The sequence below is a fragment of the Erpetoichthys calabaricus genome, chromosome 12 (genome assembly GCF_900747795.2).
Source record: "Erpetoichthys calabaricus chromosome 12, fErpCal1.3, whole genome shotgun sequence".
In the NCBI taxonomy this organism is placed as follows: domain Eukaryota; kingdom Metazoa; phylum Chordata; class Cladistia; order Polypteriformes; family Polypteridae; genus Erpetoichthys; species Erpetoichthys calabaricus.
This window is the reverse complement of record NC_041405.2, coordinates 50198336-50212443: the sequence shown is the minus strand read 5'-3', so window position 1 is coordinate 50212443 and position 14108 is coordinate 50198336. Positions and strand designations below refer to the sequence as shown.

Sequence of the window (14108 nt, the reverse complement as noted above, 5' to 3'; positions counted from 1 at the left end):
GTAAGTAAGCATGTTTGGTCCTGTGTATCAATCAGCATGAGAGGTTTACTGGTTAGGTAAGTTATATATGTCCGGTCCCTCTGTATCAGTCACATGCTTCATATGTTCTACGTTCTACCTTACTCCTGCTTGGTGTGCATTATCCACATCGCATCTTCCATCATGTCTCAATGTATGCATTCATGTGAGGCGAGCTCTGTACAATCAAATGCATTAAACGTGTACGTAAATTTAAGTGAATGTAAAAGTATGGAAAAATTAATTTACATTAGGTGAACCTACCAGCTTTTTGGAAATGAGCACAGCTCACAACAGTCAGTCTGTCATGATCACAGCATAACAATACATTTGGAAAAACACAATGTTTTTCCTAAAATAACACCTCCAGTATTAGTTAGTCAGTTATTCTCCCAACCCACTATATCCTAACACAGGGTCACGGGGATCTGCTGGAGCCAATCCCAGCCAACACAGGGCGCAAGGCAGGAACAAATCCCAGGGAGGGTGCCAACCCACCGCAGGGCACACACATACACATATCCACACACTAAGCCTAATTTAGGTTCCCCAATGCACCTAACTATGGGAGAAAACCCACGCAGACACTGGGAGAACATGCAAACTCCACACAGGGAGGACCTGGGAAGCGAACCCAGGTCTCCTTACTGCAAGGCAGCAGTGCTACCACTGCGCCACTGTGCTGCCCACCTCCAGTATTACTTCACCTGAAATAACCATTTCATTGTGAATGATTGATTAATCAATTGTAATTCAATTTTTATTTTCTACTTTCATTTACTTAATGCATTCAGTTGCTTGCTTTATACACCAGTTATTTTTTTATTTCAATATTATCAATTTTACAATTTCATTTACTGTAATCAGGTGGCAGTAAATATGGTGACTCTTTTAGTAGGTGGTTTTGTATAACATGTTATCCAATTTCCATTCATTCAGACATTGTCCCAAGGGAAATTAGTAGAAAAGCCAGAAAAAGTTTTTACCCAGAATATAGTTTATTGGAGTGTATTTAGGTAAATCTAGAACTAAAAACCAGAGATGACTTAGATAAATGTGCTGCCATAGAAGGCCCATGGGGCAGCACAAAGAGAGAAGTTTATGCCCCCTGTCCTGGGTAATTCTTTGCAATTAGGTGTCACCCCTACAATACAAAACTCTAGAATCAGCCTGCATTATGAACAATGCAGGCTTAACTACCAGGAGTTTTCATGTAAAATGGAGCGGTATAAAAGTACATCCCTTAAGGATGGATGGATGGATGGATGGATAGATAGATAGATAGATAGATAGATAGATAGATAGATAGATAGATAGATAGATAGATAGATAGATAGATAGATAGATAGATAGTGAAAGGTACTATATAGTGACAGAAAGTACAAATGGTCAGTTGTTACATTGTCAGAAGGTAGAGTGGTGACTGCGTCATGAATCACGTACTGACAACAGCGTTATAAAATCTCACGGCAGTAGGAACAAATGATCTTCTAAAGCTTTCTGTTATGCAGCACAGTGAGAGAAGATGACAGCTGCGTTTACTTCTCTGACCCTCCAAAGTGTTGTGGAGAGGGTGACTGCTGTCGCCAAGGATGGCCTGTACCTTCCTCCCCATGCATGTTTTCACCACTATTGCCACTGAGCCCACAGTCCTACCCAGAACTGAGCTGGTCTTCTTCACCTTTGTGTTCCACACAGCAGCAAAGAATAGGGCACTGGCAACAACTGTCTGGTAGAGCAAAGACAATATTTCACTACATATGCTGAATGATCTGAGTCTTATAAGGAAAAAGAGCCTGTTCTATCCTTTCCTGTAGAGGACATCTGTGTTCACCGACCAGTCAAGTCTGTCATCAAGGTGGACACTTAGATATTTGTAAGTATGCACCACTTCAATGTCCTCCCCTCAGATGTTAACAGGCTGAACTGGGAGGTTAGACCTGTGGAAATCTACAATCATCTCCTGGTCTTTGCTGTGTTCAGATCTTTATTTTCTATATTACAACTTGCCTGAAGATGGGGCCAAGTTGCCTCTAAAGCTTGCATATTGTAATCTTTTTTAGTTAGCCAATAAAAGGTGTAATTTTACTTGAATTGTCACTGCTCCAGTCACTGAAAGCTCCAATCAGATCCCTATATTCCCCTTCCTGTCCATTCCTCATACACACTACAATAGTTGTATCATGAGGGTACTCCTGAATGTAGCAAAGTCTGACTTATATTATATACTATAATAATAATTAGTCCTGGCTATGACGTTAAACTGCATCTAGCCCTCCAAGTGGTTCTCCAACTACTCGGGGGTTGGTGGCAGGATTGGTACTCCAGACACGGTAAAAACTTCACGCTGCTCTAAAATGGCAGATAGGACTCCTTTCTGCTCTCCGCAGGAGTAGCTCTGCTGTAGCCTCCCATAGAAAGGCTGTTCGCATTATGAAAGGGATGGAGGAAAGCCCTTGGGAGCCTCATCCCCAGAACAGTCAAAACTGCTGAAGAGCCAATGGGGTCAGGCCTGTTGGGGATGAGAACTGGTGTGGTGCTGAGGCATCGCCATAGCACTTGGGTCCCAATTTGAGGCGGTCCTTCCGGGTAGTCGCATGGAACATCTTGTCTCCCTTGCATGATAAATAACTTCCTCTGCTATCGAAGGAGCTTCATAAATTCCACATTTCAGTGGCAGCACTCTCTGAGGTGTGCAGACCTGTGACTGGCCAGATCTCTGGAGGTGGGTACACCTTTTATTGGTCTGGTTGCGCTGATGGCTGTCATCATGAGTAACTGTTGCTGTGGCAGATCGGCTCCTTCCAAGGTCACTCCTTTCAATGATACACAACATCAGTGCAAAAGAACATACAGACCATGCACACGAACAACATAGCAAATTGCCTAATAATGAAAAGGGACATACTAATGCTACAGAATATTTCATACAGAGTCTGAGGAAGTCATTTAGTGTGACATCAGCCATGTGATGCCTAATAAGCTAATTATTAGTGTTTGATATGGTGTCCAAGATTGTGGATTCAGAGAAAGAAATACTTAATGAGTGATTTTAGCTTTACTGGGGTTGTCACTTAATTATTGTTTAGTGTTTTGGTTTTGGTGAAAGTCTTTTTTGGTTTTGACTAACCCCTGATTAGTTATAGGTTTTTGAATCATCTCTTCATCCTTCCTTTAACTCTTTGAGGGCTGAATATTTTTTTCCAAAAAATGCAGTTTTCTGAAAAGCATATAAAGAAATGGTTTTACACAGAAATCAACATAAAATGCCTGTTACTGCGTGCTTTGCTTGCCAGTAATGCGTGGCATGCTGGCTCCCTGGCTGTCTTCACGTGGTGGGGGATGGGGACAGCAGTGGTGGTCGTAGTGCATCGCTATGTGGTTTGTACCTCTTATCACCGTAAGCGGTGGTTCTCCCAGGCGAATGTTTCCATAGGCACGTCAGCTAGACAAACCTGCTCAGCACCACAATCAGCTGATGCTAGTACCTTACAGTCATTTTCAATCACTTGTATCAAAATTGGAGTCGGATAATGTGCAAAATATTGTCTACGGAGTATTTTGCCTGACACATTCACTTCGATCTCTCACCAGATGTCGATACCATTCTTGGCTGCTATTTGTTTCTTTCTACTCGGTCAAACCAATGAATCTAACATTTCTTCTAGCAAAGAGAGTCCAACTAAAACATAATGGCTGGTTTGGCTACAGTTTACAGTTGATTACCCCATCAACCCCTCCTTTTGACAAAAGTCAACATCCGCCCTGAAAGAGTTAACTTATACAAAACTGACATGTTCTGTCATGCATGCAGTACAAACAAGCTAGGGGTGAGACAGAAAGAAAGATGGTTGGTGTCAAGAAATGGGAGTCCCAAAAACATGCAAGTCCCATAACTACTTTCAAAATTGCTCACTAGGGGGGATTTTCCTGTCAAAACCCCGGCTAGACAAAAAAAGGGCCTTGAAGAATATTTTTAAAATAAAAGGTTTATTTTTAACAAAAATAATCTGTAGCACAAATAGTTCCGTGGAGCACAAAAAGGAATTGCCTGAGAAGGCAAGGCAAACACAATCCCAATACAGAATCCAAATTTAACTCTCTTCTGGTATAATGTTAAGCAAATATATTAAATATAATCACTCAAAAGAAAGACTTGGATGAATTGGTGCAGTTGTGGCTGTAGAAACACAGACAGTGTGGACAGAAGTAATTACAAAGGGCAAACAAATGCTGGGTAATATAGCACCCATATGACAAGTTGAGAGAGGATCTGCTTAAAGTGTAAGACACACGTGTGTGTGGCTTCTTCTGGAATTCTGTGTGCACTTTTTATTCTTCATGGCAACAAGAGGGACATAACAGCATAAAAGATGATCCCAAGATGGCCAGTGTGGTTTTTTTTTTTATGCTGTGGTGTGCTCGGGTGGAAACATCAATTCAAAAGTGGCCCACTGAATCAACAATCTAAATAAAAGGACAGAGTCAGTTATTGGATACACTCTGGAGCCCCTGGAGGATGTAGCAAAGGATGGAATTAAAAGAAAACTTGAGTGCCATTATGAACAATGCTGCACATCCTCTCTCAGACACACTAACACTGAGGACTTTCAGCCAACGAATCATTCAGCAGAAGTCTGTGAGGAAACACTACTGGGGCTCCTTTATACCAACAGCAATACGTGTGCATGATGCCTCATTGGGACTGGGACTGCCAAGGCAGAGGATTTCTTACTTTTTACATTTTCTTCCTTTTTGTCATTCCGGTGTGTGTTCTACCCATAGTGTGTTTATTTATTTATTTAAAGAGCTTCTGTTAAAAGCCAAATTCCCCCTTGGACTAATGAAGATCTATCTATCTATCTATCTATCTATCTATCTATCTATCTATCTATCTATCTATCTATCTATCTATCTATCTATTATAGAATTTGAATCAATATTTTAATCAATACAATCAATACTGTATAATTTTACAATTTAATACAAGTATATACTTATATAAAGTTATAAGAGTGAATTATTACACATTAAGAATAAGAGTGGAATGTAACTAAAGGGTTAGCTAAATGTTGTTTTAAGCCTTGGAATGTCAGCCTTTTGCCTCATCTTACATGAGCCACCAAGATAGTTGCTAAGGTTAAAATAAAGTCGAAAAGTAGAAAGCTGAAATAAACCAACGGGAAAAGCCCAAACACCTCTCCTATGAAGTGGTGCTAAGATCATTAGAAGTGTCCGCTGATCACCCCTAATTACAAGGCAATAGTCAGAGTAATGGGAAAGTCAAAAGGAGTCAGAAGATACTGGTGGCACTAGTTGATTGGATGAAGCTCTGCATATTATGCATAATAAGAGTCAGATGATGTAATGTAACAGAAAAGTATAAAAGAAGATGAATTGTTTTATTGATTGCTCACTCCCTGGACTGAAACATTTGTAAATACCTGTGTACAAATAAAGATTGTTCTGCATTTTCATCTGGTCTCCGAGAATGACTTCTTTTTCATAATGCTATCTATCATTATATAGTGCATCTATCTATCTATCTATCTATCTATCTATCTATCTATCTATCTATCTATCTATCTATCTATCTATCTATCTATCTATCTATCTATCTATCTATAGTGCATTGAAATAAATTTGTCTACCTATGCATCTATCTATGAAGCATTTGCCAGGCTGTTTGTTAATTCTTACTCTAAAATATGTTATTCTATAAGGGGACAAAAATGGAAGCTGTTTAAGGGTACAATTCATTCAAATACATGTACACACCAAGGGCTGTTGATATGTGGAGTTCTTGTAGATTTGCAGATGATCGAGTTCTTCAAATCCTGATGTGATGTTATTCTGTTGACATTAAGTGAACATGACATGACGAGCAGTGTTGGGTTGACTGGTCTTTTTTCATGAAAATATCTCATGTGTGTTATGTAGAATAGGGTGACAAGGATTAGCAAAGAAAAAAAAAGATCACAGAGCACCATTACAATAAAATGTACAGCACCAGTGCTTTGGAGTAGTCAGGAACAGTTTAACAGATCAGATTGGACTAATATAACAGAAGGCAATACCCCGGTAAAACTGAGCAGTCAGAACCAATATAACAATGCAGTTCACTGGTATTTGAGATCGCACAGCATCAAAATAACTAAATGCATTGCACTAGCAAAACAAAGCAATATAACAGAGTATACATAGGTTTGGACATGTGCAGAAGGGAGATGCTGAGAATATTGGGAGAAGGATGGTAAGGATAGAGCTGACAGGCAAAAGGAAAAGAGGAAGACCTAAGAGAAGGTTTATGGATGTTGTGAGAGAGGACAGGCAGGTGATGGGCGTAACAGAACAAGATGTAGAGGACAGGAAGATATGGAAGAAGATGATCAGCTGTGGCAACCCCTAACAGGAGCAGCCAAAAGAAGAAGAGTATACATCACAAGAATAACAGACCACATAAGACATCTGTAACAGAGTTCAACGCACCAGTATAACTACTTTTAAGTGCTTAAGAGCTGACATGATGCAACATAGCTTATTTTACCGATATGAAAGATTTCACATAGGAGCACTGCAACAATAAAAAAGAGCTGGCAAGGAAAGTATAGCAGAGGATATTGCACCAGCAAAGCAGGCCACATAGAACCTGTTTAAAAAAACACACTGCAGCAGTATAAGAAAGGGCACAGGACCCTTAATAAAGTGTATTTTACCAATATAACAGATCGCATAGCACTTACACTATTTAGCAGAACACACTACATCAGTATAATAGAGTACTCACGGCCAGGATAGCACAGCCTGCTTCACTGGTATAACAGATCAATGTACACCAGCATGCACCTTCACCAGCACAGCACATCGCAGAGTGCCAAACTGCATCAAACTAATGTAACAGAGCATCTTTTACTACAGTATAAAAGAAAATACACCAATATAAAAAGGTCATATTGTACCCCTATAACTGAGAACAGAAGACAAGCGTAAGAGAATGAAGGTAATGTGTGTAATAGCATACAATAAACATTCAAGGATGGATTAGTATAACAGAATATGCTGTTTTATAGTAATAGATGACACCTTCACCATATAACAGAGTACACAGTACCAGTCTAATATAACATACATTCACTGGTATAACAGGGCACACTGCACCACGACAGAATGCAGCATGAAGAAGTGTGAAAATGCAAAAATGAGTGTAAAGTATAAGAGTCATCAGTATAAAATGTTTAGTACACCAGTATAACAGAGAGCACAGAACTACTTTAACAGAGCATGCTGGACTAGTGTAGCACGGCACACTTCATTCGCCATTTCAGCACATAGGATAGGAGTAGCTTAACAGAGAGCACACTGGACACACTGAATGTGCGTGGCACAAAAACGCTGACCCAGTATCACAATGTATTTACCATAAGTACATGAGAGTAACTGACAAGATAGAGCAGATCGATATGAGCAACTGACATTACAGGGACCACAGGACCAAGAAAATGCATAATACAGCAGACCATAAGCACTGGAAACATTAGACCACTGACAGATGACGCAGCATTGGTACTGCGGAGATACATATGACAGATAAGTGTACCAGAGGCCATAATCATTCCTCAATATGAAGATGATATACTGTGCCCTCCATAATGTTTGGGACAAAGACACATTTTTCTTTGATTTACCATTCTGTTCGGCAGTTTAGAGTTATGAATTAAACCCTTCAGATGAGATTAAAATGCACACTGCAGACTTTCATTTAAGGGGATTTACAAACATTTCAGCTACATCATGTAGAAATGACAACACTTTTTCTACATGGTCCCCCCATTTCAGGTCACCATAATGTTTGGGACACAGCAATGGCAGGTCTATTAAAGTAGTCATACAGTATTTAGTACTTTGTTGTGTTTCCTTTGCATACAATGACTGCTTAAAGTCTATGATTCACAGACATCGCCAAGTGCTGAGGATCTTCCCTGGTGATGCTCTGCCAAGCCTCTAACGCAGCCATCTTCAACTCCTGCTTGTTACAAGGCTTGTCCTCTAAAGTTGTCTCTTCTGCATACGGAAGGCCTGCTAAGTTGGATTTAAATCAGGTGGCTGGCTTGGCCATTCGAGAATTTTCCTTTTTTAACTATGAACAACTCCTGTGTTGCCTCATTAGTATGTTTGGGGTCAATATCTTCTTGTGGGATCAAGTGCCATTCAATGCGTTTGAAGGCATTTACTGGAACTTGAGCAGACAAGATGTTTATTTATTATTTGGCTGACGCCTCTATCCAAGGTGACTTACAACATTTGAGATACAACCGATTACATTTCTTTTGTTTTTCCAATTGCAGCACCGACAGGTGAAGGGACTTGCTCAAGGTCACACAGTGGTGTCAGAAGTGGGATTTGAAACTGCAACCTCAGGGTCTGAAGTTCAAAGTTTTAACCACTATGCCTCACTGCCTGCCTGTTTCTACACTACTCAGAATTCATTGTGCCACTACCGTCAGCAGTTCCATCAATAAAGAGAAGTGTGCCAGTCCCTGTGGCAGCCACACATGCCCAAGCCGTAACACCCACATCACCATGTTTAACAGATGAGGTATTATGCTTTGGAACTTGGGCAGTTCCTCTTCGTCCTCACATTTTGCTCTTGCCATCACTCTGATGCAGGTTCATCATTGTCTCGTCTGTCCACAAGACCTTTTTCCAGAATTCTGCAGGCTATTTTAAGTACTTTTTTGCAAACTGTAATCTGGCCATTCTGTTTTTGTGATTAACTAGTGGTTTGCATCTTGCTGTGTGGCCTCTGTGTTTCTGTTCATGAAGTTTTCTGTAGGTAGTCATCTCTGACACACAGATTGGCCTTGTGAAGACTGTTTCTGATCTGTTGGTCAGGATTTTGGGTCTTTTTCTTTACTGAAGTGAGGATTCATCTGTCATCAGCAGTGGAGGTCTTCCTTTGCCTACCAATCCCTTTGCGATTACTGAGCTCAACAGTGCATTCTTTCTTCTTAATGATATTCCATCCATCCATCCATTTTCCAACCCGCTGAATCCGAACACAGGGTCACGGAGGTCTGCTGGAGCCAATCCCAGCCAACACAGAGCACAAGGCAGGAACCAATCCCGGGCAGGATGCCAACCCACCGCAGGACACACACAAACACACCCGCACACCAAGCACACACTAGGGACAATTTAGAATCGCCAATCTACCTAACCTGCATGTCTTTGGACTGAGGGAGGAAACCGGAGCGTCCGGAGGAAACCCATGCAGACACGGGGAGAACATGCAAACTCCATGCAGGGGGGACCTGGGAAGCGAACCCAGGTCCCCAGGTCTCCCAACTGCGAGGCAGCAGCGCTACCCACTGCGCCACCGTGCCACCTAATGATATTCCAGACAGTTGATATAGGTAATCCTAAGGTTTTAACAATGTCTTTAATATTTTGTATTCTTGTTATTCAGCCTCATAATGGCATCTTTGACTTTCATTGGCTCTGCTCTTTTGTTGAACAACGGCAGCTTCAGACTCCAAAGGGTAGAAACAAGCCAAGGTATCTTATGAAGCACTGAAATACACCTGAGGAATCACAAACATCTGTGACACCAATTGTCAAACACATTATGGTGCTCTGAAATGGGGGGACCATGTAGGAAAAGTGTTGTCACTTTTACATAGTTTGATAAAAATGTGTGCAAATACTCTTTAAAGAAAGTCTGCAATGTGCACTTTAATCACGTCTGAAAGTTTACATTTTTGTAATTTTAAATTGTGGAGCAGAGATGTAAATCAAGGGCAATGTGTCTTTGTCCCAAACATTATGGAGGGCACTGTAACTGAATGCACTGGAGTGCATAAGGGAGTACAGCATCAGTAAATATTATTCGAAAAAGGTAGATCAGTTTTTACCGCATATATTCATGTATAAGTCATGTCTTGAAACCTGAAAAATTGATCATAAAATCAGACCCTGACTTATACGCCCGTTCAAGAATGCAACACTTAATTTTTTTCTTTTTTACATTTTCTTGCCTCCTTCAATCTCGCACCAGTTTCTCAGACACGTTGAATTTTTTTGCAGCAGCGCAGTTACCAATTTCTTTTGCTACTTCAATGACTTTTAATTTAAAACCAGCTTCATATTTTCTTCTGATCGAACGCTCCATCATAGATAAGGGATGTTCTTACGATAAAGGGTGTGAGATACAAAAAACACAAATCAGTGCCAATTTCTCTTTGTAATAGTTCAGATGTTACCGTGTGGTCACTTAAGGAACAATACATAGAAAAAAAAGGCCATGCGCTCCGTGGTTACTCTCTCAGGTTGGCGTTAGCATATCGTAATCCCTTGGACCAATAGTGAGAGTTTTCCGCATTTGACTTATACAACCGACATTATAAAATACTGGAAATTATACGGTAAAATCAAGCCCCGACTTATCCATGGGATAACTTAAACGCGAGTATATGCGGTAATAGAATAAAAAACACACACGGCACAGAATCACATACTGTGTAGCTTAGTGACATTTGTCGAGACAGACCTCTGCCTTTAGAGCATTTCACTGGATTTCAGCTTTGTGTGAAAAACATTCATCAGAAAAGGCACAACATGAAATGAAGTTTGATCAACAGTTTAGCAAACTCACCATGGAACATCGATAGAAGGCTGAGCTGCAGTCACTTGGCTCTCCATTTTCTTTGGAAGTTGAAGTACTTGGTGAGCAATCCTCAAGGTGCTGATCTCCGATGATGTTCATGGATGCCTTCTCCACCATTGCCCAAGTGCAGCCCTTGGAGAAGACAATAGCACTGGGTTTGTGTTTGATAACCCGCATCTTTCGGGGTCTCCTGGGCACCGGCCCACTCAGACCTGTGACATTTTCTTGAGGAAGCCATACGTGTTCACAGTTGTCTAGCTTCAGGCTGTTCACACACAGGTGCTGTTCTCGTGCCATTGCTGGTGGCTGCCTGTCAGCACCTGATAAAGTGCTATGTCATTGAGACATGATGGTGGGTTTTCATTTTCTCTTTAGAGAGAAAGCAGTGCTGGCTCTGAAAAACAGAATACAAAGTTGTGAGATGGTGGCCTTAACAATGAAGGTGCCCCAAGAATAACCAATTACTCCTTCCTCCCTTCTACTTATGACACCTGCATGGTAGAATGGTAAATGGCTACCTGTTTTTTATACACATTTCTAGAAGGACAATGAGCGAGGAGTGCCATCAGCTGGTGGGCAGCAATTTCAGAGAACTGTGTGTAGCTGGAGAGTGCTGTGTGTTTCTGCCAGATAGACCTTCACCTCAAAGCTTACCACCTAAAGTCATTTCCATTTCCACAACCTTATGACTGAAAAATTACACAGAGTGGTGTAACACTGCATCATATAATGTGAAGTGTGCCTCACAAGACAGCCAGATTTGGGGAGAAATCTGAAGTGAAAACAGATGTCACAGAGTTGTGACACAGAGACAACATGTAAACTGCACACCAATCCAGTCCCCTCGCTGTGAGGAAGCAGCACTAACCACCACTGTGTCACCGTACTGCTGCACCAACCAGATTGCATTCTGGAATAAATGGAGCCTAACTCCTCCTGCTTGAAGAAACAAACCAAAGCAAAATGGGGTTCTGTGATCTGTTTGCCAGAGTGGCCTCAAATGAATCAACGGGAGCTGATTCATCCTAGTGAACGGAGAAAAAGGTCCTTTGTGTTCGAGGGGGCTTCCAGTCGGAACCTGCAATCTGCTGAGAATGTCAGGCGCTAAAGCAGACGGCCTGTAAGATACCATCTGACAGACTCCTTGCATTCCTGACCTCGACTCACATCAAGACACCACCTTCTGAGAAGCTGCTTTAATGTTCCTGGGCCACCCCCCTGAGTGATGTCAGCACTCTTGGCACTCTCAGATTGGTGACACTTTCCCCCTTTTCCTGTTCCTAATTTGAATCACTGCTGCCTCCTAAAGATTTAAAGGAAACTTAAGACAGCAGTAGCGTTTACTTTCATACACCGATCAACCAAAACATTAAAACCACCTGCCTCATATCATGTAGGTCCCCCTTGTTCTGCCAAAAACAGCTCTGTCGAGGCATGGACTCCACAAGACCTCTGAAGGTGTCCTGTGTTATCTGGCACCAAGATGTTAGCAGCAGATCTTTTAAATCCTGCAAGTTGCAAGGTGGGGCCTCCATGGATCGAATTTGTTTTTCTTGCACATCCCACATGCTCCATGAGATTGAGATCTGGGGAATTTGGAGGTTAAATCAACACCTTGAACTCTTTCTCATGTTCCTCAAACCATACCTGAACAATTTTTGTAGTTTGGAAGGGTGCATTATCCTGTTGAAAGAGGCCACTGACATCAGGGAATACCATTGTCGTGAAGGAGTGCACGTGGTCTGCCACAATTTTTAGGAAGGTGGTATGTGTCAAAATAACACCTACATGAATCCCAGAGCCTAAGGTTTCCCAGCACAACATTGTCCAGAGCAGCACATTGCCTGTTTACTTTCCATAGTGCATCCTGCTGCAATCTCTTCTCCAAGTAAACAACACAAACTCACCCAGCCATCCACATGATCTAAAAGAAAATGTGATTCATCAGGCAAGGCCACCATCTTCCATTGTTCCATGGTTCAGTTCTGAAGCTCACATGCTTTCTGTCGTGGACAGGAGTCAGCATTGACATTCTGAACAGTCTATGGCTGTGCAGCAAGCTGTGGGCGCTGTGTGTTCTGACGCCATTCTCTCCCGGCCTACATTACATTTTTCAGCAGTTTGGTGACATGTTGCATGTTGGTCATACATGCAATAAGAATTTCACTGTACTCCATCCATGAGACATTGCTACTACTTTGTGCATTTTGCTTTAAAAGGTGCTACTGTATACTGTACATCATACCTAAATTATCGATCCATCCATTTTCCAACCCTCTGAATCCGAACACAGAGTCACGGGGGTCTGCTGGAGCCACTCCCAGCCAACACAGGGCACAAGGCAGGAACCAATCCTGGGCAGGGTGCCAACCCACCGCAGCACACACACAAACACACCAAGCACACACTAGGGCCAATTTAGAATCACCAATCCACCTAACCTGCATGTCTTTGGACTGTGAGAGGAAACCGGAGCGCCTGTAGGAAACCCACGCAGACACGGGGAGAACATGCAAACTCCACGCAGGGAGGACCCGGGAAGCGAACACAGGTCCCCAGGTCTCCCAACTGCGAGGCAGCAGCACTACCCACTGCGCCACCGTGCCGCCCTACCTAAATTATACACAGTATAATTTTTCCATATTTATGCGTCATGAGCAATAACAAGAATCGTGACTTGCTCAGTCACACCGTGGCTTTGTGGTTTATTATACACAAATAGTGACTGCAAATACATACACTTATGCATGCTGTAGATCAGTGGTTCTCAATGTGTAATCCATAGACCAACAGTAGTCCCCAAGTGTGAGTCAAGTGGTCCACATGCCAACAGTCATCAGTGACTTTTAGATTGCTCAGATGCATTATGTACATGGTTAAGCATTCATTTGTAACAATCAAGGCTGCTAACCAACAAGGGCACTACTAAATCAATGAATACAATGGACTCAGAAAGTACAGTATTCAGACCGCTTCACTTTCTGCACAATTTATCATGTTGTAGATTTCATTTTAAATTGATACATTTGCCATTTGTGCGCCTCAATCAACACTCAATAACTCATATTGACAAACTGAAAACATATTTTCAGAAAAGTTTGCAAATTTATTAAACTAGGGGACTACGCCCCCTGCTCGCCTCACTCGCCAACCCCCTCGCCTGCGTTAAGCGCCAGCAACTTCACGTCTCTGCCGCTTGCGTATGTGGATTTCACTTTCACCAAACAACAAAACTTTTAATTCTTGCAGATAGGCCTCTTTATTGGGAAGAAACACTACTTTTCCCTGATGGCAACATGAATTTGACGATCTACAAGTATCCGAGTTAAAGTTTAAAGCCAAACAATATCTACATACTTCTGTCATATCACCTATGTCCATATATTCAATCTCTTTTTGCTGTTCCATTATTTCACTGAGTAATAAT

At 41.7% G+C, this 14108-nt stretch overlaps 2 protein-coding genes across 11 annotated transcripts in view; both read right to left on the bottom strand.

The window, feature by feature from the left end:
• Window positions 1-14108, bottom strand: part of yipf6 (Yip1 domain family, member 6) — a 798052-nt gene that overhangs the window by 739119 nt on the left and 44825 nt on the right. The gene's annotated exons all lie outside the window — the stretch shown is intronic.
• Window positions 1-14108, bottom strand: part of stard8 (StAR-related lipid transfer (START) domain containing 8) — a 113224-nt gene that overhangs the window by 96194 nt on the left and 2922 nt on the right. Inside the window, exon 2 of the mRNA XM_028815500.2 lies at window positions 10670-11075. Coding sequence (XP_028671333.2) covers window positions 10670-10978 — 309 coding nt within the window. The 5' untranslated portion in view covers window positions 10979-11075. The remainder of the gene's footprint in view (window positions 1-10669; window positions 11076-14108) is intronic.